Consider the following 26,860-nt stretch of genomic DNA (forward strand, 5'->3'; position numbering starts at 1 on the left):
ACTTTTTGGCATTAAGATAGCCTAATTTACAGTAGAAAAGAAGAAAGCAATGTGAAGGCATAAAATATGGATTGGTAAGATTTAACTTAGTTGGCCACTCAACAAAATCTGGATTAGTAGCGTGTAAATTAACACGATTGGTAAAATATCTTGCTGTTCAAGATTATGCAGCCTGAATCTACTTTTTATAAAGTGATACATCCTCCCTTTCTTGCTTATTCTATACTATTACTATCTTGAGATCACTTTTCATTTTGATATTGAAACCTTTGTAGATGCTGCTTCATGTGGGCATTTTCAGGGGATAAAGATCAACTGTTGCTTATGGGGGTGATGAAGAGCCTCCTCTCACTGCTTTTTCTCTGAAAAGTGAAAAGTGGGGCTATGTACATATCTCAAACTGCACCACCACCACCAGTGAGACTAGATTCTCTGGACATGGCGGCAATCAGCAATTGGCAATTTGGCACAAGCATCAACGTCAGTATCATCGTTGATCTCTCTCTTATACTAGCTAGTTATTTGAGGAAGCAAGTGGCTTGCATCTTCTTCTTTTTTTTTTTTGGTTTATATTGAAATGAGGGGTCGTAATGAAAGTCGTAGGCCTGAGATTCCAAAGGTTCCATATAAAAACATGTTGATATTATTGTAATCTGGAAGTGTATGTGCTACAGACACAACAACATTGGCAAAAGCAGCCATTGGAAAATCTTTTGATGGTTGAATTCCCGCAGGTGATGAATAATTGATTAATGATTAGTGCATTGTGAATTTTATCACAGTTCTGAATAAATCCTAGTCCTCTAAAGTCGATTTTTCTACCATTTAGGTTGACATTCTATTATTCCCCAAGATAGACCGCACCACCTCTCACGGCTCAACCACCTCTAAAAGGCCCCAAAAAAAAAAAAAAGGCATTTCAGGATATATTTTCGAAGTGGCCGAAATTAGCAATTCAGCTTTATCAAAACATCTAGCAGGGGAACAAAGATATGGTAGCTTACTGCACCGGTCTGGCTTAGGTCAACTTATAATCATGCATCTTCGCAGTAAAGCATGAAAATTGTCGCACCAACCAACGAGCTTAAGGTCTGATTTACGCACAATCCAGCATCCAAACCCTCCAATCAATTATCATCAACTGGAGAAAGTTGACGATACAGAACTAAAGAAAGGGGCTGGCCTAACGAATCTCTGTGTCAGGAGATGCTTCGTCCAAGGACAATCCAAGCAAAGTGGGCTGGAACTTGCAATTGGCAAGAAAAAGGTTTTGAACGCGGAAGATTACCTTTACTTCCATTTAAACAAAGATGCACTCGCCACAAATTCCGTTATACTATTTGTGAATACTGAATGGGTTGCAGGAGGTAATATGAAGTTTGCCACTTTGCTTATTCAATGTATCCCGTGCGTGTAAGAGCGAGTAAGAAAACTTGGCATGCCTCGTCATGTAAAAACTGGCACATACAGCAAAACTGGAGACAGCATTGAATGCCCCAGGCAGATGTGTTTAAAAGATTAGGCATTGTAACAAGCCAAATCAACTTACAGATCAGTGCAGTTAGATGTACAAGAATCTCAGGCTCCACTGTAAAAACAAGCAAATGAGTAGTGCTTTTCCCAGTAGACTGATTATTATGTTCGTATTAAATTCAATTCTAAGTAAAAATGACAAGCAAAATACACCAGTTCTCAAGCTCAGGAAATGTTTGTCTACTCCAACCTGCCCTCCTTTCTCAACCAGATAAACGAACCAAACTAACTTATATCAGTACTTCCTTTTCCTAACTTTGAAGCTCATGGACCGAATAACATCGTCATCTGCCTTCATTGTTGACTCAAGAACTTCCATGGACTCAGGTTTAGTGAAGTAGGTAAAGAGAAGGTAAATTCCATCCAAGTAAGTGTTCGTCTCTCCTGCTTTGTTTTTCTTTCTGATGCTGTAAGCAAGTGGAATGACCCCTCGATTGAACACTTCTACATACATACCACCACCAGCAACAAGCAACTGTAGGAAAGACACATTAAACACACCACTTAAAACAACTTTTTTCAAGCAAAGACAGCTCATAAGTGAATTTGACATCCAAATAATTTCAATATGTGACCGCCTTCCTCAACAAGCCCTTGAGCCTCCTTTGCTATTATATCAAGGATAGTAGGTCTCAGTTAATCGTAGGAAAAGTTGGTTTGCTCATGAAGATGGTTAGTTAATGATTGTATTGCTCATTGAAACTCGTGGTGTAAATTAATTGACAAACCAACATGCTTGAAGTTATACTTGTTAGCTTATGAGAATTAAACCTTTTACAGTAATTTGAACATCTGATGCTGCTTTTGGTATTTCACATCACCTGCGTTTTGGTTTCAACTTTCAAAAGGAGAGCAAAGTTGTAGAGCATTACCCAAGAAACATATGTGCATTAGCAGTGGACATCAGAAAGATGGGAAACTGTTGCACATATACTCGCAGCGGTTAAGATTAGTTTACAGCCTCCCAACATACATTTGGGAGATCAAAGTGAATGTAAACATCGAATTATGTATAATTGGTCGAAGGACAAGGACAGCATAAGTAAGCTGAAGAAAGCAAGCAGGTGGTGCATTAAGTAAGTAAACAAATTGCAAGAGTGATACCACCATCTCTTTTTTAAAAAAAAAAACTTTGGGTAGCAGACTGAAATACTTTTGAAAAATCTGCTGAGATACCACGCTTTAGTGGGAAATCTACGTGGGTCATAGGAAGTTATAATGGAATATCATCAGACAACAAGTAACCTGCTGCACCTTGACAGATGGTATTCCAACATTATTCACAAACTTTGACATGACAAAACTCGCTTCTTCAGCACTGGTGTCCTTTACACCATCCACACTGTAAGCTGTATCCTAGAAGAAAATAGAAACAAAATTTCCCCAATTTGAAAACCAAATTTTTCTCTAAACACCTAGAAAAAAAATAAAAAGAAATAGCCCTTCCGAAGAATCATGAACACAATTTTAATAGTAATTGAAAAACTGATTTTGAAAACTCAGCGATCCAAACAGAGCTGTAGTTATAGAAGTTGAAATATATCGGACGCATTACAAGAAGCCCAGCTGTCCTAAAATTGTAGCTGTAGAAGTTGAAAAATATGCTAACTTTATCACCATTAATCAAACCAATAACGCACAAAGACAACTGTTTTAAGAAAAACAAAAGGCCACTAAAACATGCATATTGACCATCACAATTTTCAGCAGATAAAAATAGAAGTTAATTCGAATAAACCCAAAAAAAAAAAAAGAAAAGTACCTCCTCATACTTCTGGGTAAGAGTGAGGCGCTCATCTTCAGACATGTCGGGTCTCAACACCGCCATGGTCTCATATTGTCGAAGCCCAGGTGGGCACTGGGGCTCTTCTTTATCCTCAACGGCAGCGATGCCGGAGCCGGGTGAAATTGGGGGGTCATCATCGGCACCCAAGCCACCTTCAAAAAATGAACCCGAGAAGTCCAAAGTCTGAGCCTTTACTGATAAAACTGGAATTTTGGTTAGCGGGTGGAGGGGTTTATGGAATTTAGGAAATGGTGAGTTTAGTGAGCGAGTGAAGGAGAGGACTGTGGGGGAGGGGGAGTTGAGTGAAGGTGAGGAAATTAAAGAAGACGAAAGCATTGTTGTTGGGATTGAAGGGACTTTAGTTCTGGGCACTGGGCATTCACATTCTTTGTTGGATTGGAGGGACTGGAGATGGGAAGTTTTGCAGTGACAGGATAAGGGGACAATTTACTGATTTTCCTGGGACACTTCACCTACGGCGTCGTTTGGAACGCAAACATGTAGTAGTGGCAGTGGTGCCTTGTTCCAGGTACCCATAACACGAACTTATCATCTAATTTGACCATTGTCTCATTGTGAGGAAGCTGGAATTGTTGTCAACATTTGTTAGGATAGTAAATTATTTGTTAAATTTTATTTTTTACATCATTAATACATTTATTAATCACTTTTTTATTTCATATACATCATATCAAAAAAAACATTATAGTATCTTTTTTAAACAAAATTTATTTCAAATAATCTATTATCCAAACACTTCTAATAATGATGAGTGAGTGCATAAGCTGCTGGTATACTTTCACAATATGAAATGTTGTCTTCATTTGTCATTCATGTAGGCTTTTACTCTGTTGGTTCAAGCGGGATGAGCTTGCATCCCTTAACCATGAGTTCTGGAATTTGAAATTCATGAGATTGAAAAATATAATGTTGAGAGAATTTTTCCTTGTAAGAGACTCGACGTGATTCGAATAGGATTAATCGCAGCAGATTATAAAATAGATGTGAATACCTATGAATTCTACCCAAAAAAAAAAAAAATTGCAGGCCTTTACGTATTTGCTGCATCTATACATGTTTGTTTGTACTTTAAAATTATGTGACTTTCTTTCTGTCTGTGCCCACAATTTGAGGCTCCGTTTGGATTAGCTGTTTTTTGGGTTGTTTTTCAAAAACACCACTGTAGCATTTTTTGAAAAACTTCAAAAAATGTTTGGATGGAAGTTTTTGAAAAACTCTTTGTTTTTGAAAAATACAAGCGTTTGGATTGACCAGTTTTTCAAAAACACTACTTAATGGATTGTTGCCCAATAGCTTCAGTAACAAAGCAAATGTGACCTTTTTATGAAGGAGTTAGAATTTGCAATATATTTGTGGTTTAAGTGGCATATACTACCAATTTCCTCTGTCCATCATCAACTAATACTACTTAACTTGTTTTTGATTTTTTTGTACAATATTATCCACATATTTGATGAATTAATAAGCATTTAGGTGTATATACAGGGGTAGAGATATGCACGAGTTAGCATATATAAGATAAAGGTTCTAATCCGTGGTCAACATTACACAATAACATTTGTTACAAATTCATAATCAATCTGAAAATCACACGTTTCATAGAATAAGACTATTAAACTTTTATTTAGGGCCTATCGGTCCAATGAGTCTAGTTATGCGCATTCAAATACATGTGAGCCGCCATCGCCCGCCGATCTTCGTTCCAATTATCTATGCCCTGCTGCGACATATCGATGGGTTGACCCGGATGCGGCTGCTCCCCTGCTATATGTGCATCAGCTAGGGCTCCGAGAGCTGCTTCTTCGTTGAAGTACTCATCCGCTGGGGAGTATGCGCGCATAAAATTGTGCAAAGTACAACACGCAAGCACAATATTATTCTGAGTTGCTATTAGGTAGTTTTGCATTGGACCCTTGAGTATTGGAAATCGCTTCTTAAGAACCCCAAATGTGCGCTCAATAATATTTCTAACCGATGCATGCCTCCTGTTGAACAAGCGTTTAGCAGCCCGCTCATGATGCGTGCCCTGTGCTCCCCTAAACGGTGCCATAAAACCCGGCATATTTCTATAAGCAGCATCTACCGCATAATATTTCCCTGTCAATGATGTCATGGTGATAGTTTTTGAAGGTATTGAAGAGAACAAACGAGAGACAACTTGGCGCCAAATACTGAATTAAAGAGTGCCTTGAAAGTATTTAAAACTACTATTATGCAATTTCTTAATTTCAGTTCGTACAATAGGAAGAAAAGCACATACCCTGCGGTGGCATAGGAAAACCCGAATCAGGATCTAGCAAGGTATCTTGAAGAATTCGGGCATCATGGGCACTACCCTCCCAACCGACCCGAACATATACAAATCGCATGTCATGATCGCAGGCAGCAAGGACATTCTGGGATAAGTCGCCATGCCGATTTCTATACCTCTCTCGTCTTTCTTCTGTGCACCAAGCGGAGACGTGCGTCCCGTCTAGTGCCCCTACACAATCCTATAAAAGTATACAACAAAACTAATTTTATCGAAATATGTAAATTGAAATTTGAAAGCATAAAGTGCAATCCATATGCTAAAAATACAAACCCGAAACCACGGCATGAGTGATGCATTGTTCAAAATTCTTGGGTGAGTCCCATCGAAGTCAATTGGCCTAACGAGATCACGACCGAGGCGAACTAATGCTCGTAACACACGACGAACATGTCGATCAATCGTCTCCGTTGAATGCTGGAACCGCTCGGCTAGAACACGGTGCCGCTCATCATGGCTCAGGCACATTAGAGTTAAAGCAACGGATTCATGAACCCCCACCTGCTGTGAAGGATATGCATGCCAATAACCACGCTGAACCAACAAATCACACAACATCAGGAATTGGGGAACATCCAAGCGCATGTTTTCAATAATTCTGTCCTCATGTCCGTTTATCAGCTCAAGCACATAGTCCCTCCCCGAGAGCCTACTATCTCTAACTCTTCTTCTTCTGGGAACTCGGTTAAAGCGTGGGTCGAAGAACATGAACCCTAGGAGCACAACTCCCAAAAGGATGTTATCGAAATCAACATCGTCCGTCTCGTCATCCAAGTATCCGCCCTGAATATGTCCCTGATTATCCATCGCACTGCTATCAGTATCAAGAATGCAATAAAAATTCGGGATACCCTGCAAAGAAAGGAATCAAAAGGATTAAAAATTGCAGCTTGGCTTTGCTCTGGCTATATGCACAAATATTTGATATAGAACAACTGGTGATAACAACTTATGAAGTTCACGACTTGTTCCTATTATGATAACAATGCTCCGGCTATTTGAACCTACTTTTATAAATGTAAAGTCTAGCAAAATAAGAAGTTTGCAGTTTCACAAATACAAGTTTCCAACAGAAGCATACTTGCTGGTTTCCAATTTAACAAGTTGCACACCTATGGAACAATAAATTAGCAAAACATTGCTGATATAATTTATACCTGGCCAAGGAGCTTAGCAAAAGTCAGCAAACGCACAAGTTGCGAAGCTTGGCTACAAATGTACCATAAATCCTATACAATCCCTAAGTATGGTGAATACCTAGGCAATATGATAAAGAACAACTGGTGCAACCTACTACTTTAGCCCGGTTCGACCGAAGGCTTAAGAATTGGCCAGAACTTCGACGAACATTTGAAATCAAGTATAACTATGTCAATTCCAAACGTTACCAAACGATTAAATCATCTTATCCCTGCTTATGACACTGTAACAAAGCCTATTATCACACACAGCCAAAAGTTACAGCAATCTATTCGAACGAGCACACACATCAATTAAAAGGTCACTAAATCGAATTATTAAAATTCAGAAAAAAAAAAAATTGACTCATTCGGGGTACACAAATATAAAAATCCGCCGTCAAAGTTTCCAAGGCCAAACTACATCAAACGAAAATAAAAAGTGAAACAGTAGAATTGCATGTTCGGGGACACAAAGACAATCCAAGTGGGAGCTGGTGCGACTAAAACTCGGATGGTATAGGAAACTATGGGGGTGGGAGGAGCCCTCGATGTCTCACTAACGCAAGCCTTCTATCGTCTGTGGTGCAGGAGAACCAAATGATACGCTCCGCTTTGGACCGGAGGAGATCGGCCATCTTAAGGTGAACATCAATGTCTAGCCCAAGCGCGCAGAGAGTCACCATTGCAGCTTCTAACTGCGCATCTTCATCTACAACAGCCTTTTCACTCTTCGAAGGTGAAGAGACCTCTGCACTCCCGCTCTTGCTCTTTTTACAGCTCAAATGTGTGTCAATGCTGTCTAGGACGCGGACATACTGCTGGAATTGGGGGGACGATGGTGAGAAGAAGGAATCGCAAGACATGTCACCCGATCTGCGCTTCCCTTTGCTGTTCTTAACTTTGTGTTTCCCTTTCCGACTCACAGGCTGTGAGGGAACGATTTCCTCGGAGGAATCCACGTCCACAACCCCCTTTCCTGAACAGCGTCTAGCAGCTCTCTCCATTTGCTGCTCGTCGGCCGAGTTGGGCGGTGAATCTCCATATCCACCGCTGAAATCCCCAGTCGCCCCTCGATTCATGAAAACTTCTTCGAGAGTGTGATAAAGTAGGCATGAGCAGTTGTAGAATCTAGCGTATTGCTGGTTCACCTACAACAAAGCAGAAGACAGCAAAAGCACAATGATTGGCAACTCTGAAAAACATATGATTGCATTAGAGTTAGGAAACCAGGATTTTAATCCAAGGGGGGAACAGTTAATGCAAGGGGGGAAGATAAAATCCAACAGGGAGACCGTTATTATCGATTCGGAATGGCTTAAAAGTAAGAAACCAGCATGTCAATCCAACGAAAAGAAAATTAAACTGCCTTTCGTGAAGATAAAATCCAGAGGGGAGACACATTTGCATAATTTCAATTGGCCTAACCAGAAACCAGCAAGTGAAGGGCATACTACGGGGGGACAGTTAGTGAAAGGGGGAAAAGAAAATCCAAGGGGGGGACAGTTTTCAATAGTTCAGATTGGCTCAAAATACAGAAACCAGCAAGTAAATCCAGCAGGGAAATAGTTATATCCAAGGGGGGAGGGAAAATCCAAAGAGGGGGCAGTTTTTAATAATTCCAAATGGCTTAAAAGTAAGAAACCAGCAAGCTATACCTGAACCAGTTGGCTCCACCGTTCATCATCCATCATGAAGGTCATGTTCGTTGAGTCCCACCCCATACCAGTGCCCCGTTTCTTGAATGAAATGTAAAGCTTAGTGAGGCTCTGAAGGGCATAGAACTTCGACCGAATACTGTTGTGGGGAAATGGAATTCCGAACCTCTGCAGAAGCATGTTAGTAACCTCGGGGATGACATGGCTCCCGATGTTTTGAGACGATATCTCTCCATTCCTATGCATATGCAGCAGATGTTCGGCAAACGCAAATTCATGTTCAGATGTGAAACTGTTACGTTTTGAGTACTTCCCTTTTGACGGTTTCATCTTAGTTCTCTTTAGGATACATAAATAAGAAAATTGGACGAAAAGGGTCAAAAAACAAACAAAGGGAATTTAACAAGTCGCACTTGAGGTTGTAAGTAGAAGGCTAAATGCAATTGGCTAACCTTGAAGTAATTAGTTATGCAAAGTTGCAAATCGTTTTCTCCCTGAGCTGACAGCGAACAACAATTGCTAAATCCCCTACTCCTTCGCAAGACTGTGAAGTATATATAGAAAATACAATCCTAAAGGTCATTTAATTGACTAAACTAAGACAGAATTAGACCAACTGACAAGTCTAACTTACCCTTCCAAGCACGCCGCGTCACAGGGGGCATGTAGCTCCAAGGAGGAGACAATAAAAGGACAATGAAGTAGCTGCAGCCGCAGTACTTACATAAAATGGAAGAAATTAGGTCCCCAAACTCATGCAAATTACTCAACAAGACGAAAACACACAAATATACTACAGCCAGCACTTTAAATCTACTACAGCCACCGTTTGGTTCGGAACAAATTATACATTGGTGCATCCTAGGCAATAACATCAGGAGTACATTTATAGCTAATAAGAGGGCTATTATATGGAAAAATATGCGGCAAACAAGTCAAGCGCTTATTCCAATAACACTGAATGTGCAATTAAAAGGTCACGATCGTCGGCAATGAGCAACCCCCATTCAGGACGAAGTTGTGAAGAAATGTTTTCAATAATTAACAATTAAGAACCAATATGAAAAAATGCCTCAGAGTTCAAGTCCTTCAAAATTATAAACTACATATCAGGCCAAGGTATATTACGGTTTTTTTTTTTGCCTCTCTAGCGGACAGATAAAGAGAATCGTTGTTAAATGCCAAACCTATAGCTCGAAGTTAAGCTAAGCTTATCTACTAATCTTAGCATACACGAATAGATGTAGCATTGCTCCAAAAATATGTCCAATCAAGCAATAATTGGGTATAACATCTAGAAAGATTTTCCCCCCCTCACAACTCTTATTGTGCTACTAAACTATAAATCAGATCATCGGCTGACCAATTTCATCATGAAATTAAAGACGCTGAACAAGTTAAAATACTTGATGTTGAGTCACAATCGTCGGAAACAGATTGAAGGCCAAACTAGAGACATCAATTTAGATGGTTGCCCAAATAAAAAATTTCAACTGTAGCCCTACTCTGTACGAATAAACCCCATACTGCAGCAGCGAACTCACCTGTAGGTTCCTTGAAAAGGAGGAGCCTTCACCGAGCTTCTTGTGGGATGCAGCAGCGTACCGCCAACTGGTTCACGAATTAACAACTGTAGCAGGGCCGAGCGAGTGATAATCGCGTAAGGGCACCTCAACGAACTGAATCTGCAGCGTGTGACTCGAATTGCAGATCTGCCCGCAGCAAGCTCAGGTGAAGCACACTCTGTACGAGTAGCTCAAGCTTCGTTCCAATTAACTCCTTTACCTGCCGGGCTGGAGGTGTGGAATCGATGGGCTGCCCCGCTTGCAGAAATCGTCGGTTGGTAGCATTCAAATTCGAAAGGAGGAGCTGATGTCCAAAGCCTTCCTCGTTCTTAGCTCAGCTCAACAAAAGAAAGGATAAGAAACTTTACACTGTGGCATCACATGACCGAAAAACTGTTTTTACTCTGCAGGAGCTAAAACGGTGTAGTCTTGCTACAGTAGGCACTGTAGTTTTTTGGTGAAATGCTGTTGACCACTTTTTGTAGTTTGACTACAAAAACAGTTTTTACAAAAACTACCGATCCAAACATAGCCTGAATTTTGCTGTAGTGTAGTTCGCTGTATTGGGCCATTTACGTTTGGGATGGTTGTCACCTGTCAGGCCTGCCTTTGTTCCACTGGACTGGATCCAACATCTCAAGTCCTGTGTAGGTTGAAACCGAGCTACTGTGTTCTTCAAACACATTTTTTGTCATGAGATGCGAGATAAAATATTAATTAAAAATTATGAATGTGGTGGAAAGACATGTTTATAGAATTTTTGAGAAATTTCTTTTGGCAAACAATCTCTATTTTTAACTATACCATCAAAAGTATTGCAATTCTTCAATTTTGAATTTATTTTACGTATATTCATATCTCACGTAATCCAGTCATCCATTTCTCTATTTTAGGTAGCATGCCTAATTGAAGAGAACTGTTGTTTGAATATTTGGATTTTATCTATTTATTTAATCAAAATTTTAAATTATTTTCTCGCACTTATAACAAATTCTATCATTTTTAAAGAATTTGAATTTCTTTTTATTATGAATTTTCTCTCTCCTTAACAAATTTTATCTTGCTTTTAATAAATATAAATTATATTTTATTCATATGGAGTGATTTTATAATGGATTTAAATTGTCACATCGTAAATTCATTAATGGTGCCAGAAACAATATATCCGCTTTATCACAAAATAGAATATATTAATTTTCTATTTGAAAAAAAAAAAAGGCAATTGCCTTGCATTAGCCTCTGTGAGATATGGAAGAAGGATCCCAAGAGTAGTACAATGTGCTTTCGGACCATGACGCTTTGCAGACACTACAGAGTCCTTGGATGCTGTTTGATTTCTTTTTGGACCCCCGCAGTAACTGAACCCTGAGCCTCGAATGGTTTAGGCCATCGCGGCAGCCCACCCTCATCAAATGCGAGCCCAATTTGTACTCCAAATGTGTAACATTGTAAACGAATCAAAATGGAAAAGAACTTTTAAACTCTCCGCCTCGGTTGAACTTTTCAAAGGCAGCCCCCAAAAATGCCCAGATTCATACGGACCATTTGTTTATTCACCTTGTTGACAAGACCAGCCCAATACACCAAAAGCACCTGCCCTGGTGGTTTGTACTTAATTCATTCATGCAAGATAGAAAGACGAAACCGGAAAAGTCCGAGCCCGAACCAAAACCTCTTATTAGTTTGCTTGTCAACGAAGAATAGAACAAACTACAAAGCCAACAGAACACAGAGGGGTTTTCGTTTTTTTTTTTTCGAAAGAAAGAAGAAAGAGAGGAAAGGCTGGTTCTAATATTGGCAATGGATCCTAAATTTATTGAGGTTTCACAGCTGTTTGATCGATTCAAAGCTGCCTTCGTCCGCAACGATTTGGATACCTGTGCTAATCTTCTCTCTCAGCTCAAGGTAAGCCTCCACCCTATTCCCAAACTTCCTATTCTCAATTCTATTGATTTTGTGTGAATTTTTTACGTCGCCCCTCGAAACCCTAGCTAATATTCCCTTCTGCTAGATTTCTTTCCTCTTTTTTTTTTAATATGTTTTTCAGTTCAATATGGGGAAACTATTAGGTTGTACAAGAAGAATCTTTGCAAGCAATTGCAAATCTGGAGTAGCGTTTTTGTTGTAAAGGGATTACGAATAAGATGCTTTTAGAACTTAATACTAGTATGCGAAACTCAGATCTGGGTGCCATGATGAATTACTGCCGAGTTGGGAATGAGTCGGCTCAAAACTGTAATTTCCTGAATTAGACATTTAAATATCCTATTGAGAAATTATACTAAAAATCTAAAATAAAATATTGCCTTTGGAAGAATGAGAGGCTTAGGAACATCGTTTCTTGAAAATAACGTACATGTTGGTGGGAACACTAGAATCTAAGTAAATTGGTTTTGCTGGGGTGTTTGCTCAATGGCAGACCTTGGTAATCTCGTTTCCTTCATCATAGAACCACTAGTACTATAACCATGATGCCTGAATATGGTGTTCACTTCATTATAGTATCTCAAACTGTTTCTAACATTTCCTTTTTCTTTTTTCTTTTTAATAAATGCACTTTTAAATTTCACATTTTGTTCATATTGCTTGATCATTAAATGTTTCAGTGTCAATGTGATAGAAGAATTAGCTTATAGATTTTCTTGTTTGCACAAGTAATCAGTTCTTTTTTGTTAATTAGTATGTATTTTATGTTAGAAATTCAATTGTAAATTTGACGTATTTTGCTTCTAATTGCAGGTCTCATTGACTGGATTTAAGAGTCTTCCTCCATTATTTGAGAACACGCCAAATGCAATCCGCGAGTTATCGCTAGCAAGTAATTTTCTTCACTAACTTTAGGTGATTTACCCAGCATTCTAGTAATATATGATATCATTTGCTTAATTAGCAAAGGACATCCCCCTCCCCTCCTGGGCGGGGGGGGGGGGGGGAGGTTCGTTAATTATCTGTAAGAATGACAGATGGGGCATGCAAGCAGCAGGAACCCGTATGAAACAAACAAGTGAATTCTTAGTGTTGGGAAGTATCACATAGAATGGAAATATCATCTCCCTGAATTGGGGAAAGTGGAAATTTGAAACCATCCTTGATATAGTATTTGATATAGGATTAAACATCCGGTATGCTATTTGATATAGTATTAAACATCCTGTATGCTATCTGCATGTGCTATTTATTTACAGCTGAGAGAAAGTTCTCTCATTTCTTCGACTGATATTATCTGTTACTTTGATGAAATACAGGAGATATTTATGAACATGCAGTCGTTTTGAGTGTCAAGAATGAGGATCAGGATGCCTTTGAGAGGGATTTCTTTCAGCTCAAACCTTACTACACTGATGCCCGGTAAGTATTGTATTATGGTACAACATTTCAAATTAAAGAAACTTCTAACAGATGTAAACTTTTGAGATGTCTAGATTATTATCCATGTATGTTCATTATGCTTAGTAGCTAATGCTGCATTTTCTGTGTCTAATAGAAATGGTTATTTCTTCGAATTGTGTCATTTACTTCGTACAAAAATCTAAATCATCTTAGGTGATTGTTGGAGTTGGAATGTTGTCATTTGTGGATAGGATTGGTCATAACTCTTCTAGACTTATTGGAGGCATCCATCTTTATGTTGGTGTATGTGGCTGTGTTTCAGAATTCATTAGCTGTCTGAGTGTTGCTGCATCACACTAATCCTTGGTATTGATGGGTAGTATAAAGATTCTGCCTACTTGCATGCACTTCTTATTTGATGATTGATTAGCAACTGGATTTGCTTGTCTAGATTTGTTCATATGTCTTCTGTGATATTTGAATAGAGTTTAAGTAGTTTTAGTTTCAACTTTCAAGCTGAAGCTTATGAATTCTCTCTTTCCTCTCTCCCCACTGTTGTCCCCCTAAAATTCCATGGAGCAGAGGTCGTCTATTACCATCTCCTCAGGAGTACCCAATCTTAGGCCTTAACCTTTTGAGACTACTTGTGCAAAATAGAATTGCTGAATTCCATACAGAACTGGAGCTGCTTTCCCCAAGTGCACTGGAGAATCCTTGCATCAGGCATGCTATCGAATTAGAGCAATCTTTCATGGAAGGAGCTTATAATCGTGTCTTAAGTGCTAGACAGACTGTACCTCATGAAACTTATGTTTATTTCATGGATCTGCTAGCGAAGACAGTCAGGTATGGTTTTTTCTGTTTGGTTATTGGCATCTATATGGTTATTGACAGAGAGCAATTACCAGACTACTTTTGCTAACATATTTTTGGGTATTCTTTCTATTTATGCACTGCCTCAGTTCTTCAAGAGTTTCAACCTCTTCCCCTTCCCTCCCCCCGCCCCACCCACAAAAAAAAAAAAAAAAAAAAAAAACTCGCCTATGAAAAAGCTGCAAAGCTACTTATTGGCAAACTAATTGCCGACACATTGTTTTTTTTTAATAGCAGTCTTTGTTTTGCAACAAACTGTAGTTATTGAACCTGTGTCCATGTGTGGACTCATGCCTATAGGTTATGTGCTCGATCTATCCAGTTTTGTGCATTTATCTTTTTGACTGTAATTTGTAGAGATGAGATAGCTGGCTGCAGCGAGAAGGCATACGACAGTCTTTCAGTTAAGGATGCACGACAAATGTTGTTGTTTTCTTCAGACAAAGAAGTTTTGGAATATATTAGAGAGGTAATCAATTATACATCCTCTTCTCTGTTGTGTCTTTTACATGATTTTCCACTGTTTTGTCCACTGGCTGTGCGTGACAGATAATAGTCCAAGTATCTTCTCTCTCATCCATGGTCTTTTATTGTTCTTCTACCTTGAAATTTTGGGAGAGGAGAGGATTTTGCATTAGACAGTGGAGACAACAGAAAAATCAGTTGCAGCATCAGGCTTCAGAAAATAGTGCCAATTTTCTTTTATTTGAGAAAGAGTGTCCTTTGGATTATCTCTCATATGTTCATTGACCTGATCTCCAACAACCTCACTCCCCGGTCTCATCTTCGGTACGATATGTAAGGACATGGCCGGCCACTTTACACAATCATAACTTAGGGTAGTTTCCTTTCTACCACTTTCTGAACTTGAGCAAAAGCTTAAGGTGGAGTTGAACTCGAAACACTCTTTTTTATGCGAATATATGTATTTATTTTGTTGCTATCCTGGTCTACGCACGTGGACATTCTGGTCTCCAGGACTTTGTTGGAAGAACTTGTTTGTTGTTCTTTTCAGTGACAATTTACATGTTGAGAGTGTAGCATGCTCATAATCTTGCCAACCTCCATATAACTGGAAATGTGACAAATGGTATACCATGCTTTATTTGCAGGATCACCCTGACTGGGAGATAAAGAATGGGCTTGTGATTTTCCAAAGAGCAAAAGAATCTGCACCTTGCAAGGAGATACCTTCTCTGCAGCTCATCAATCAGACACTCAGTTATGCAAGGGAGCTGGAGCGGATTGTTTGATAAATGAATGGCCCTCTCTGTCTTTGTGCTTCTAATTGATCTTTACCTTCCTTTTTCTTTTTCGGGATTTTCTATGTATCTGGGTGCTTGAAGCTTCGGCAAAACACCTTCCATATGATTAAATACAAGAAAGATTCCAAATTCCTAGGATTCCATATGATTGAGCCTTTTGTCAATAATGTTTTGCCAGTAATCATGTTAGAACATGAATCGTCTTCCTCGGTTGATGGCAATTTGTATCCGTACTGCCTGGCATCAGTAGATGTGGATTGGGGCTCGACTTTCGAGCTGCAATTGCTGATGGTCTCGTCGCCTTCAGTTACTTTTGGACTCGGTGTATTGTGCGCAGACAGGACTGGACCACAAATAGAAGCATCGTAAAATGAGCTATGGAATGAAAGGAAAACATGAATTTCGTATTCGGACGGCTGCGACACATTTGTTTTGCAAAAGATTCTTGTGGAGTGACCAATTCGGGCTATCAATTGAACAATAATTTTGATAAGGAACTTTCAACAGCCGTTTATGACTGGTTCTACCGTATATTCGAGTGGAGCACATCTGCTAGCAGGGCTGCCGTATTTGATCCGCTATTTATCGCCTCCCCACCATTTCCATTTTCCAGCTTATGCTGTCGGAGTGCTGATATACTTACTACTAAGCTTGTGGAAGCTTTAATAGCATCAGTTAATGGTAGTCTTTCCAGCTTAATTTTGCCAAAAAAAAAAAAAAAAAAGATAGCATCAGTTAATAGTCCTCAAATGTAGCCATATAACGGGAATATATGAAGGTCGTATTTCTTAACAGGATACCCTAATTCTACTTGCCGATCATTTATTTACGAACTGATTGATTAGTGTATGCTTAACAACCGGTGGTCCAAAAAAAAATAGGATGGAGTGAGCCCACCGGTCGTCAGCTTTGCATGCTTCCATCATGGTGGCTAGTGACTTGTGCGCTTGCGGCCGTCCCTCGCAAATGAATATTACATAAGATAAATTGGCCTAAACCTCTCGGGGGTGATGTAATAAGAAAGCACTAGACATTACTTTAGATATGCCTCACACAGAAATCTTGCCTAAGATATATATATATATGTCGGTGCGGGCCAATGATTTCCATGGCGTTCATCAGTTCTGTTCTGAAAAGTAGCTAAAACTCACTCACTAATTGGCGGTACTAGAAGTGATAACCAACCCATTAGTTTATCAAAACAGTAGTGTTTCACCTCCAAATATCCATTCATCAAACTTTTCCTGTACCACATAGTGAATTGAAGGTTCTGTAGCTGTAAGATTTGAGGAAACTGAATTGCTTCTCTGTCACCTTCATACTTTATGGTTCACATTGCCAAGGAGGTAACGCGCAGAAACCTTCGTACTTATGAGTCCCCTTTTTTCCTCTCTCTCTCTTTTGTAGTCCTAAATGACGCACGCACTCTAAGGTAAGTATTGAACCCGCGGGAAGACAAAGTGCAGAATTTGGTAAAGATCACGAATTTTTTCCTAACGTCCAGTGATTGTTTGCTTTTACCAAGAGAAAAAGGGGAGTGCTTTTGCCTCCAGAAGCACGTGTGAGATCGCACGAATTGCTACTATTGACATCCGTAAAGGATCAGAGCAGATTCTTGCAACCCCATGGCCTAGACTCCTGACCCATATCTCTCACAGTCACAGGTCACAGCGCCCCTGTCCCATTCTTGCCACCTCCATTATTGGTCTTTGTTTCCTCCGTCTCTTTTCTATCTAATTCTACTAAATACTTATCAACCCATAAGTCTTGAGATTCAAATTCTCCACATCCATCGACTACATTTGTACCCTTTTGGTTTGCCACTATTGACATCCATTCTGCTCTACAATACAGTGATACACCAGGTTTTGCTGACGGTGGAATATCAATAACAACTTTTTCTTGGCCTTCTCTAGTTCACTATATTTACTTGCAGTTAGCTAGCAATTAGCAATGTTCGTTTTTTCCTACTTTGTTTTACGCTAACATGGCTTGTCTCAAGGATAATGACTTCAATATGTCACTGCCCAAGAGTTTCTGTCCGACAAAGAAAGCATGAAGTAGGAAAAAAGATGAAACTTTCGCGTCACGAATTAAATGCCGATCACATCATTTCCAATGAAACTTTCCGGCAATAATAGATAAAGAAAAGATTTTGGTGTTAAGTGATTTCTTTGGCAGGTGTTGGAACTTGGAATTGCAGCTCTGTTCGAATTCAGCTTCAAATGGGTAGCGAGACTCCCTCCATTCCAACAAATGTTCCTCAAGAAACTTCCAATTCAGATGAGTATTTTCTCCGGCACAGCTTAGTATTTGCTGAAAGTCTCAAGGCATCTTCCTGTCCTTCACCACTTGTCTCATACTTGTAATATAGAATGCTAACTCTTGGAAATTTCATGTTTTTTCAAGTTTTATTTTTGGTCTTCGGACTTTGATGGTCTGCTGCACTATTTTACTCAAATTGTCCTTCAACTTTTAGGACTTAAAGAATCTGAGGGTACAATTATATTCAGCTGCAGAGTACTTTGAGTCGTCGTACGAGAAACATGAATATAAGCAATTGTAAGTACACTGGTTTACTTAATTTCTGCTACTGCAATGGAAGAACTTGGTGACCATTCTCTCTCTTTTTTCTTTATTTTCTTTTTCCTCTTTGAACTTTTGCATAGAGTGGTAGAGACCCTAAAAGATTATGCCAGTAAAGCACTGATTAGTACTGTGGATCACTTGGGTTCTGTAGCCTACAAAGTTGGCAGTTTCCTGGATAAAAAGGTCAATGAAATGTCTGCTACAAGGCTTCAGTTTTCTTGCCTTGAACAGGTACCAATTCCCTACACTGGACAATCTGATTATGTTAGATTGATAATGTTTCGAGTAAGAGCAGGACTTGAGAGCTTTCTCTACGTATGTCTGAGCATGGTTTTCCTTTGGCAAAATTGATTTTGCCATCTTTTGCTCTCATTTCAGAGATTGAGAACGTGCCGAGGATATACTGACCGCAATGGCCTTTTACAGCAGTCGCTGGTCATCAAAACACCTAGACACTACAAGCATTACACAGTTCCAGGCAATTATGTTTCCTTACTTACACGTGCTGTTTTCTGCTCCTACAGTTGCAATGAGCATGGACCTAAATTCGTCTGCGCATTTCTTTCAGTTGCAGATGGCAAATTCACAAGGAAATTCGACTCTAAGCAAGGGAATGTTTGCTTTTTGAACCCCCATGATGATAAGCCCTCGTCCAAGCAAGGTAACGAATTATTAGTAGCCTGATAAAAATCATTGCTCATTCATTTGTACCCTAAGGAAGTGCTCTGTTTCTTTTCTGGTATGTCCAGCAGATGATTGTCGTCTTGAAAATTTTCAAGGAGCAGTTGCAAGGCCCCGTCCAGCATTAATGAGGTACGTGTTGAAGTTGAAAGTTTGGGTGCAATGCAACAATATATTTACTTTCTTTCGCACCTTGAAAAATTTGGTTAATGCTACTGGGCAGAAGAGGACGCTCAGAGCCTCCTCCTAGCGAATTATCTCCAAGACCTCTGTCCTTTTCGTTTGTGAAGGTTACATCAGACAAGGAAGTAGGTGAGTGGCGGTGATCTTTACGCATTGCTAGTTTAAGCATTTTGAGTTTTGATGCAGCAATTTGCATTGAATTTATATGTATGTATGTACACTCAAACGAGATCAGGGAAACGAACGGCTTCACCGTTTCGCCTTCCACTTAAGCGCTCTGGATCTGTTGCGAATAGATCAACTTCTCCAAACTCTTCTGCTGCTCAACAACGGGTGAGCGAAAAGCATTCAACATGCTCATGATGATATATATATATATGATTATGATGATGATTCTATGCTGCTTTATTGGAATCACAGTGCCCTTTTGAGACTCTAAGAGCAAGTTCAATGTCTACGAATCCGGACAGAAACAAAGGCAAAGAAATCGAACTATACTCGAGAAAAAGCAAACATCTCTTCAGAGCATTGTTAAGTATTCACCGGTCAAGAAAGCAGGCAGGGGGTGCCCGTACCACTGCCATGCACATTCAGGGATGACAAATAACAGAGGAGTAAAGCAACCTGGTTGGCTGTACGGCGTTGTGAGGAGGATCACCCTTTAGATCTTTTTCAGAGAACTCGGAAATTGCATCCCGTGTTGTGATTGTTCGTCTGGACATCTTCTCTATCATATGCCGCTGCCTTGTATGATACAAGTACGTACGTAGGACGCTTCGGGTCTCATGCAAGTGTATTATTTAAGATGCAAATTACTGCTACTGCTACTTGTTATCTTTTACTAAAAATTAGAAATTCGATGGCTGGACATTTTTTTCATGGTGCCCGTCACACCTTTCTGTTTTAAACGCCACATAGAGTAATCTATCTTTGGGCCAAGGAGACAACCAAAACTTCACACAAAATGGAAAAACGAAGTGCTCGGGAGTTAAATATCCTACCCGAGTTGGGTTTTGAGATATCTGACGACGTAATATTTTTGTCAACCGAGTTGGGTCGTGGAAATAATCTGCTTGCATGCCACACCTGCTTAAGAGAAGATTGTTTCTCGATGACAAGTTGAGAACGACGCGCGTTAATTCGCGTATACAAAGGTACAACGCTGTTTAGTTTAATAGAGAACTTTGGTGGTCGAGTGTTTGTGTGACTTCCAATTTAACAGAAATGATGATGGCAGCTAAAAGGGGAGAAAACTTTTACTCCCAAATCAGCATCCAACGGAAGCTTCAGGCTGTGTGATCTTTACTCCACCGAACGGATTGTCTTGTGAAGTTCATATGGACACCTTCAGCTATGACAATGAGCTGAGCACTATGCTTCATTCGACGCTCAACAACATGAATGTATTCAGAAGCTGTAGTGGAACTGTAGAAAGGCATGACCTTGATCCCCAATCAAAATCCGAGTTCAAAACTGGGGAATTCATCTGTTCTCTTTGAGCTTATATCCTGCTCAGAAATATTTTGATCATCTGCGACCTCACGAGGGGTGGAATTACTTGAAGTTGCCAAATCAATAAAATGGACTCCATTCTGCCATCTAGTATCAATTTCCTTGCTATCTACGCAAGGCTAAACCAAAAAAAGAAACACTTCAAACCAAATGAATCTAAGAAACACCCATCACAACAACATTAATATAAATGGACCATCACTTGGCAGCAAAGCTTCAGCAATTCGTATTGCTAACCCGCAGAATAGGGATTAAGAAGTCTTCAATTTTGTCCAATTAATTAAATACTTCAAGCAAAGTGATTCAATATTACTGGTTTTCTTCTCTACAAGAAACAATATACGTAAGCTGTGTAAATGCAAGGATCAACTAACAAGGGAAACGTAAGAGCAATGGACCTGGGGAAGCTTTTCGTGCTTCGGTTCGGCAATGGCTTGACTGGTGTCAGACCCAGATGCTGCTGCAGCTGTACCTCCAGTGGAGTTCTCTGCGCAGTTGAAATAATTTTGATTGTACAGAATGACCAAGGTAAGCTGGTGATTGCATCTGATAGATAGAAAACTTGCCTTTGCAGAAAACCTGCTGAGTGCGATTCCTGCTTTTCAGATCTCCCGTTGATGTGTCTTGCAAGACTGATGTAATTGGTGTCTTTAACTCCAGCTTTACAGTAGCCAAATCTTCGGGCTCCAGAACTGGAGCGTCCAGATATCTCCTACTACTCTCAGTATGATCAGTATCAACCATGTGGTTGACGAGGTTTGTAGTTTCAGATCTGGAATTGCAGACACAATATTAGTTGCTTGTATGGTTTCCAGTTAAAAGTTATTACTCATAAGCTCTTTGTGCATTTCCACACAAAGTCATTCCCATAAATATAAAGAGGAGATGCCTATTCATTTAGTGAAGACATAAACCAATCATCCAATCAAAAAACCAACCTTCATGAATGTTATAAGTAGTTTCTAGGAATGTGATACCTATGACCATGTTCAGTTTTGTACCATCTATACATTGCATAAACTCTATTTTGTGCAAGCTCTTGTTGTATACGCACCCTAAAAAGAAGCTAGGGCTATTTTCAGATCCTTTTTCAGCTGATTTTGAAATTTCAACCAAATGAATTTCATTAGTAGCTTCATCTTTTGAAATCTCACTGTCATCTTTCTGCATTGGTGAATTTTCTTCATCCAGGTGAATAGTTGTGCTTCCTTCATTACAGACATCTTGCAGTTGTTCCTTTCTCTGACAACTACTATCAGACTGAAAGAAACTGGTTGACTCTGAAGCATGGAAACCCTCTATGGATAAACTCTTCATCGTTGCAACATCCTTTTCACTCTTGGCTTTTCTGAGAATTGATAAGATCTCATGTGCTGCCACAACAGAAATCAGCATTGCTTGCAGAGAAATGTGTTGCAAGGAAGCAATGGAGCAAAATGGACAAAATAATCTGTACCACAAAAACGAAAAAAACATTTTCACCTAATTAACAACTCACCAGCACGTATTGGATTTTTGCTGACTTCCTCAGCAAATATGTTACTCTCATCAATGGAGCCTTTAAAATTTGAAGTCATTTGCTTCCTGGCAAGAGCTTCATTTTCTCCTGGAATTCCAGTAAAAAGTAGGACAGAAATATGAATACTCAGTTGAAGCATCAATAAAAGGAATTATAAATTTTGAAGAAAGTAGAAAACCTAGTTGCATAAATGTTTTCGTAAGACAGCATTATCAATGACAGACGCTGCTTAGCAACTGAAAGGGAAGAAAACCCTGGCCAGAATCTTGACCTCACTCAATTAGGCAGATGTCATACCAGTAGGAAGTTGGTTGAGGGAATGTAATGGGCCACATGCTGCTTTCTTTTTACCATCCATATTGCAATTGGTTTTTCTAATATTGGAGTCGATAGGAGGTTTATGATCTTCTTCGCATTCTCCAATGTCCACTAAGTGTCCATCAAATGCTATTGATTCACCAGATCTGATTATCTCATCCTTTTTCAGAAACCTGCTTTCCAAGAGTCTCCTGGTTTCATCATACAACAATACCTGACAAAAAATCAGGGCAGTGACCAGTAACCAACCAGCTTCAAGCTGTAGAAAGTACTAGGGGTTGAGGTTGGACGTACTTAAACCAAACCAAATTTTTGTGAAAGTTAGAACATCAAAACAAGTTCTTCACAACTCCGTACACTTTCATTTTCAGAATCTAGGCACATTTTTCTCTGGTGGAAAACAAAGAAATGACAATTTTTATTGTTTTGGATGCCAAAACAATCCTTTCAAGCATAGCAACAACTGTAAAAATATTGTCAATCACCTTCTTAGTGTAAAAACAAAAGCCAAAGATGGAGACCTAACAAACCATTTTTATAGCCTCATGTCCTTTCTATAGATATTTACTCTTACCACATGGCTAACAATTTTGGTTGACACAAAAAAAAAAGAAGTGCCAAATAACCACCAACACATTAACATGTAAAGTTATGCACAGTGGTAAATAAGAGAAAATCATAAAATAAATAGCAATTGGCTAGCGCCATGATCAAAGAAATTTGGAAAGTAACCTGTTTACATGATGATCCACATGTGAGAAGCTGTAAAAACCCATCATGATACTTCTTAGCCTTTTGAGTTACTTGGGTAGTGTACAAGACCTGCCATTCTGAATTAGAACTTTTACATTTATTGAATGGAATAGCAGAACAAAATGCATGAAATACTAAGACTGTAGGAAAATGGGAAAAAGGGGGGGGGGGAACCAAAATAATTTTCTAAAAAGCTTGTGGTGAGAAAATTGTGCCACTGATAATGGCACCTATTTACTGTTGTTTCAGGATTCATTTCTCTACAAGTAAATCGATAAAGCTAATTATGTTTCCATGGAGAACAAAGTAAGAAAAAAACTGGATGAAAAATCATGAGTAAATGCGAAAAAACTAACCTATGTTGCTGGATTTTGTTGTTTCAGGGCAACCTAATGAAGAGCCATACTTGGTCATTTCACTCTTCTTGAACTCTGAAATGTCAAAAATGAGCAGCATCAGTTAGTTCACAGTCCATAGTGGCTTTGAACAGGGTTATTTACACTTTTAGGACAGAGCCAAGCCTTTTGGATGCGTTGGCATACCTCGTATCACCTTCTGTGATGGGCTCAGATTGATTAATCTTGCTCTTTTTGGCCCCAAAGGTTTCCTTTCTTTGATGTTCAAAATCATGTATCAAAAGCTCACTTTGACTATCAGACAGGAGACATAAAAACCAACACAAGAGAAAGAAAAGGATAATAAGAAGATCATACAAACAGGGGTTTTTTTTTTAATACCAAATTTAGGGCTCTGAAATGATTCACATGTCCTGTTAATCTTTGATGCTGTTGGTAAAATATTAGACTTCAATACAGGATCGTGGTCTTGTTGCCGATCTCCAATATTGACAAGATAAAAATCAAATGCCAACACTTCACCGGATGCAATGGTGTCGTCTTTCTTTACAAATCTGCTGTCCAAGACATTCTCGCAGTCATCATACAGAATTACCTGTTAACACATTTAACAATAAAAAATGAGAGCCTTAAATAGCAAAAATTCCGCACATGACAATCAAATTTCTATTATTTATTTGCTATGTATATGATGTGATGGCAAAAGAGTAACTAATAGAATTAACAGTTGTATGGACGGAGCTGAAAGACCAACCAAGCATCTTCATATGAGTCGAGCTTGGTTGGATAAGAGTTCATTCTAGCTCCATAGTCTCAAGTCCAGCTCGACTCAATAAGCACAAAACTTCAAACTTTCATCACGGATAAGTCGAGCTACTAAATTTCTGCACAGTAAATCTCATTTAAGCTTAGCCCAGAATATGGTCAAGCCAAATGTGAACAGACTTGTAAAGCTTCTTCAGAAAATCAAACTCAACTCGAATGCTATAGTTTTCAACTGAATCTGCATCGCTTACCCTCCTAACTGCGATTGTTTCAGATGGTAATATATTCTATGATTCACTACAATATCATGTTCTAAGCCTACTACATCCTCGACTAAATCAGCAATAAAATTACCAATTTAAACTGCGAAAGACAGTTCAATCAACGGCCTAAATCATGTTAATGGATCTAGATCATCTAACCATCGATTCAACGCCACGATATTAAGCAAAGCCAGCACCGCAAAACAATTGAGCTAACTTCTAAACTTGATTAGAGAGCTTTTTTTTCAATAAAATTTAGATACTAAAATCAAATGGCATACTGAAGATGGACTATCTTTTTCTCTCATTTTGTTTTATGCAAATTATTAATACGATTGTCGCACATAAATTCATCCATTGTTTATTATTATTTTTTTTTGGAACACAACCAAAAAAAAAATTTCATTGAATGAGTGTGAATACCTTATTTTTTGAAGAGTGAAAGTGTAGAAAGCCGTCTTGGTAGACTTTGCGCTTCTGCTTGACGTGCTTCGTGTAAGTCACGCTCCATGTCTTCTTCAAATCCGCCATTGCTGTATCATTTCATTGGACAGAGTTCAAAACAATACCCCAAAAATCGAAAAAAAAAAATTTGCAATGTATAATTTCAAAAAATCGAAAAAGAAACTTGCTCTCGGAGCTGAAATTTGAAACTTAAGAAAGATCTTACAATCGCGAAAATAGACTGAAGAATAATAATTGGCGGGAAAAGAATGAAGAGTTTCGGGGGGGTTTTATTCGGCGGAAAATTAAAGGGGATGGGCCAGCAGATAACTTTTTTAAAATTTTATCTTTTCCAGAAGGGAGAGATTAGATTCCAGGAGCTGGAGGCCCAAATCAAAGCCCAAACGTTGAAAGCAGCCTAAATATAGTTTTTTTTTTTTTTTTTTCGTAAAATTTCCACCACCACCTAAATCCAGCCAATCTCATGTTTTGATCCGCTCTGCATTAATTGCATCGCTCTGTCTAGTGTCTAGCACACAGACCCATGCCAGATTCCTGACCGCAACATATGATATGATCGTCCACTCCCACTCCTAGTCGTAGTGGTAGTGGGGAACTGGGGATACGAAATGTTCCCAATGTTAAGGGATAATTGCAGAAACCTCGCCTGAGGTTTCTGATATTTGCACTGACCTCGCCTATAGTTTGAAAAATTACACTAACCTCCCCTAAAGTTACTAATTCTTTGCAAATTTAGTCCAAACGATTAAAATATTATTTTAGAAAGTTAAATTAGAATTTTGTACCAGATTTGCCCTTTGTGCTACATGTCCAATGAATGACAAAGTATTATAAATCAATTAACAATTAATAAACTTTAAGGAGTATAATTTGTGAGCAAATACGCATTACTTATTTAAAGTATCAGCTCTTTACAAGTATGTTACTTTCAAACATTTAATTTATGATAAATATATCAATATTTGTAAGTAAAATTTCAAAAGTGTTACAGTAATATTCTTGCAAAAAGAAAATCGATAGGTTATTTATTTAATATAAATTAAATAATTTTTTTTAAATGACCTATAAAGTATTAATTCTTTATGACTTTCATCCATTACATAAGTAAAGTATTCGTTCTTTATGTGCATTTTATTCTGAATCATTTAATTTATATTAAATACATAAATGTTTGTAACTAAAATTGAAAAAGTATTATATTAATATTTTTACGGAAGAGATATATGTAGGTTTTGTATTTAATAAAAATTAAATATTTAAAAGTAAATACAAATATGTATTTTAGCGTAAATATTTGTATTAAATTAAATATTTGAAAGTAAAATACCCGTACATTGGGGATAAGTAAATGTTTGAAAGTAAATATTTGAAAGTATTAAATTAAATATTTGAAAGTAAAATTAAATTTTTCAAACCATAGGGGAGGTCAGTGCAAATGTCAGAAACCTCATGGGAGGTTTCTGCAATTATCCCCAATGTTAAATTACAAAAGCTCCCCTTACGGTTTACTTATTAAAGTTGCAATTTACGCCTAATATTTACTTATTTACTTATGTAGGTTTTTTGTTCATCTTTCCTTTTTTCCCCTTCAAAATTTTCTTTATAATTAATTATACTAGGATTATTTTTTTACTAATTTTTAGGTGATTATTGTTAACTGATCAACTGATTTATACTTTCATTTCTTCCTCAATCAATTTTAACTCTTTAATCCAGTATTTTGCTTTTCCCCTTATTTTTCCCTTCATCTTAATTTTTCTGTGCATTTTCTCCTTCCACTCAATCGATGCATCTTTTCTTTTTTCCTTTAGAGTTAACTGAATGTATTTTTTGTCTTATACAATAATCGATGTTTATTTTCTTCCTTTGTGTCCAAAATCACGATTCATAAGCATCTCTATATTCTTTTTAAGAGAAATATAAGCAATAGATCTTT

At 38.4% G+C, this 26,860-nt stretch overlaps 6 protein-coding genes across 12 annotated transcripts; 2 read left to right on the plus strand and 4 right to left on the minus strand.

The window, feature by feature from the left end:
- Window positions 1-1,465: 1,465 nt before the first annotated feature.
- LOC113704302 (small ribosomal subunit protein bS6c) lies at window positions 1,466-3,831 on the minus strand. Of its 2 annotated transcripts, XM_027226109.2 has the most exons (3): window positions 3,296-3,806; window positions 2,788-2,889; window positions 1,466-2,008 (listed from the first exon to the last, which is right to left on the minus strand). In XM_027226109.2, the coding sequence occupies exons 1-3, from the start codon at window positions 3,653-3,655 to the stop codon at window positions 1,769-1,771; spliced, it is 702 nt and encodes a 233-aa protein (XP_027081910.1). In that variant the 5' UTR covers window positions 3,656-3,806; the 3' UTR covers window positions 1,466-1,768. The 2 variants fall into 2 exon arrangements, with proteins under 2 accessions (XP_027081910.1, XP_027081911.1); XM_027226110.2 differs by lacking the exon at window positions 2,788-2,889 and having other exon boundaries at window positions 3,296-3,831.
- Window positions 3,832-4,988: 1,157 nt separating this feature from the next.
- LOC140013602 (protein ALP1-like) lies at window positions 4,989-6,753 on the minus strand. Its single transcript, XM_072062952.1, has 3 exons — window positions 5,925-6,753; window positions 5,601-5,832; window positions 4,989-5,437 (listed from the first exon to the last, which is right to left on the minus strand). The coding sequence occupies exons 1-3, from the start codon at window positions 6,456-6,458 to the stop codon at window positions 4,989-4,991; spliced, it is 1,215 nt and encodes a 404-aa protein (XP_071919053.1). The 5' UTR covers window positions 6,459-6,753.
- A 411-nt stretch (window positions 6,754-7,164) lies between these two features.
- On the minus strand, window positions 7,165-10,239 carry LOC140013741 (uncharacterized). The gene is made up of 5 exons (XM_072063815.1): window positions 10,032-10,239; window positions 9,122-9,192; window positions 8,940-9,031; window positions 8,488-8,826; window positions 7,165-7,980 (listed from the first exon to the last, which is right to left on the minus strand). The coding sequence occupies exons 2-5, from the start codon at window positions 9,150-9,152 to the stop codon at window positions 7,357-7,359; spliced, it is 1,086 nt and encodes a 361-aa protein (XP_071919916.1). The 5' UTR covers window positions 9,153-9,192; window positions 10,032-10,239; the 3' UTR covers window positions 7,165-7,356.
- Window positions 10,240-11,693: 1,454 nt separating this feature from the next.
- LOC140013324 (26S proteasome non-ATPase regulatory subunit 8 homolog A-like) lies at window positions 11,694-15,663 on the plus strand. The gene is made up of 6 exons (XM_072062573.1): window positions 11,694-11,957; window positions 12,792-12,870; window positions 13,298-13,400; window positions 13,965-14,228; window positions 14,613-14,724; window positions 15,368-15,663. The coding sequence occupies exons 1-6, from the start codon at window positions 11,853-11,855 to the stop codon at window positions 15,506-15,508; spliced, it is 804 nt and encodes a 267-aa protein (XP_071918674.1). The 5' UTR covers window positions 11,694-11,852; the 3' UTR covers window positions 15,509-15,663.
- An 868-nt stretch (window positions 15,664-16,531) lies between these two features.
- LOC140004193 (protein ABIL3-like) lies at window positions 16,532-19,852 on the plus strand. Of its 6 annotated transcripts, XM_072062567.1 has the most exons (10): window positions 16,537-16,866; window positions 17,702-17,850; window positions 18,000-18,082; window positions 18,190-18,340; window positions 18,488-18,587; window positions 18,678-18,770; window positions 18,859-18,922; window positions 19,014-19,102; window positions 19,209-19,306; window positions 19,394-19,852. In XM_072062567.1, the coding sequence occupies exons 2-10, from the start codon at window positions 17,746-17,748 to the stop codon at window positions 19,571-19,573; spliced, it is 963 nt and encodes a 320-aa protein (XP_071918668.1). In that variant the 5' UTR covers window positions 16,537-16,866; window positions 17,702-17,745; the 3' UTR covers window positions 19,574-19,852. The 6 variants fall into 6 exon arrangements, with proteins under 6 accessions (XP_071918672.1, XP_071918673.1, XP_071918670.1 ...); XM_072062571.1 differs by having other exon boundaries at window positions 16,532-17,850; window positions 18,684-18,770; XM_072062572.1 differs by having other exon boundaries at window positions 16,534-17,850; window positions 18,684-18,770; window positions 18,862-18,922.
- A 238-nt stretch (window positions 19,853-20,090) lies between these two features.
- On the minus strand, window positions 20,091-25,032 carry LOC140013323 (uncharacterized). Its single transcript, XM_072062565.1, has 11 exons — window positions 24,883-25,032; window positions 23,813-24,026; window positions 23,618-23,686; window positions 23,432-23,506; window positions 23,055-23,152; window positions 22,302-22,536; window positions 21,984-22,091; window positions 21,540-21,858; window positions 21,052-21,257; window positions 20,884-20,972; window positions 20,091-20,604 (listed from the first exon to the last, which is right to left on the minus strand). The coding sequence occupies exons 1-11, from the start codon at window positions 24,988-24,990 to the stop codon at window positions 20,428-20,430; spliced, it is 1,698 nt and encodes a 565-aa protein (XP_071918666.1). The 5' UTR covers window positions 24,991-25,032; the 3' UTR covers window positions 20,091-20,427.
- Window positions 25,033-26,860: the final 1,828 nt, after the last annotated feature.

Source organism: Coffea arabica, chromosome 8c, assembly GCF_036785885.1.
Source record: "Coffea arabica cultivar ET-39 chromosome 8c, Coffea Arabica ET-39 HiFi, whole genome shotgun sequence".
Lineage (NCBI taxonomy): Eukaryota > Viridiplantae > Streptophyta > Magnoliopsida > Gentianales > Rubiaceae > Coffea > Coffea arabica.

Excerpts from the sequence above, each read along its gene's own strand:
- LOC113704302 (XM_027226109.2), bottom strand. The coding sequence starts at position 3,655 with ATGCTTTCGTCTTCTTTAATTTCCTCACCTTCACTCAACTCCCCCTCC. Across the intron at positions 2,890-3,295 it reads TTACCCAGAAGTATGAGGAG|GATACAGCTTACAGTGTGGA; the intron begins GTACTTTTCTTT and ends ATTTTCTTCTAG. Across the intron at positions 2,009-2,787 it reads TTGGAATACCATCTGTCAAG|TTGCTTGTTGCTGGTGGTGG; the intron begins GTGCAGCAGGTT and ends TCTTTCCTACAG.
- LOC140013602 (XM_072062952.1), bottom strand. The coding sequence starts at position 6,458 with ATGGATAATCAGGGACATATTCAGGGCGGATACTTGGATGACGAGACG. Across the intron at positions 5,833-5,924 it reads CACTCATGCCGTGGTTTCGG|GATTGTGTAGGGGCACTAGA; the intron begins GTTTGTATTTTT and ends ATACTTTTATAG. Across the intron at positions 5,438-5,600 it reads TTTTCCTATGCCACCGCAGG|GGAAATATTATGCGGTAGAT; the intron begins GTATGTGCTTTT and ends CATCATTGACAG.
- LOC140013741 (XM_072063815.1), bottom strand. The coding sequence starts at position 9,152 with ATGCCCCCTGTGACGCGGCGTGCTTGGAAGG. Across the intron at positions 9,032-9,121 it reads GACGCGGCGTGCTTGGAAGG|TCTTGCGAAGGAGTAGGGGA; the intron begins GTAAGTTAGACT and ends TATACTTCACAG. Across the intron at positions 8,827-8,939 it reads GCATAACTAATTACTTCAAG|AGAACTAAGATGAAACCGTC; the intron begins GTTAGCCAATTG and ends TGTATCCTAAAG.
- LOC140013324 (XM_072062573.1), top strand. The coding sequence starts at position 11,853 with ATGGATCCTAAATTTATTGAGGTTTCACAGCTGTTTGATCGATTCAAA. Across the intron at positions 11,958-12,791 it reads ATCTTCTCTCTCAGCTCAAG|GTCTCATTGACTGGATTTAA; the intron begins GTAAGCCTCCAC and ends TTCTAATTGCAG. Across the intron at positions 12,871-13,297 it reads CCGCGAGTTATCGCTAGCAA|GAGATATTTATGAACATGCA; the intron begins GTAATTTTCTTC and ends GATGAAATACAG.
- LOC140004193 (XM_072062567.1), top strand. The coding sequence starts at position 17,746 with ATGGGTAGCGAGACTCCCTCCATTCCAACAAATGTTCCTCAAGAAACT. Across the intron at positions 17,851-17,999 it reads TATTTGCTGAAAGTCTCAAG|GACTTAAAGAATCTGAGGGT; the intron begins GCATCTTCCTGT and ends TTCAACTTTTAG. Across the intron at positions 18,083-18,189 it reads AAACATGAATATAAGCAATT|AGTGGTAGAGACCCTAAAAG; the intron begins GTAAGTACACTG and ends ACTTTTGCATAG.
- LOC140013323 (XM_072062565.1), bottom strand. The coding sequence starts at position 24,990 with ATGGCGGATTTGAAGAAGACATGGAGCGTGACTTACACGAAGCACGTC. Across the intron at positions 22,537-23,054 it reads GTGGATCATCATGTAAACAG|GTATTGTTGTATGATGAAAC; the intron begins GTTACTTTCCAA and ends ATTTTTTGTCAG. Across the intron at positions 22,092-22,301 it reads CCTCAACCAACTTCCTACTG|GAGAAAATGAAGCTCTTGCC; the intron begins GTATGACATCTG and ends CTGGAATTCCAG.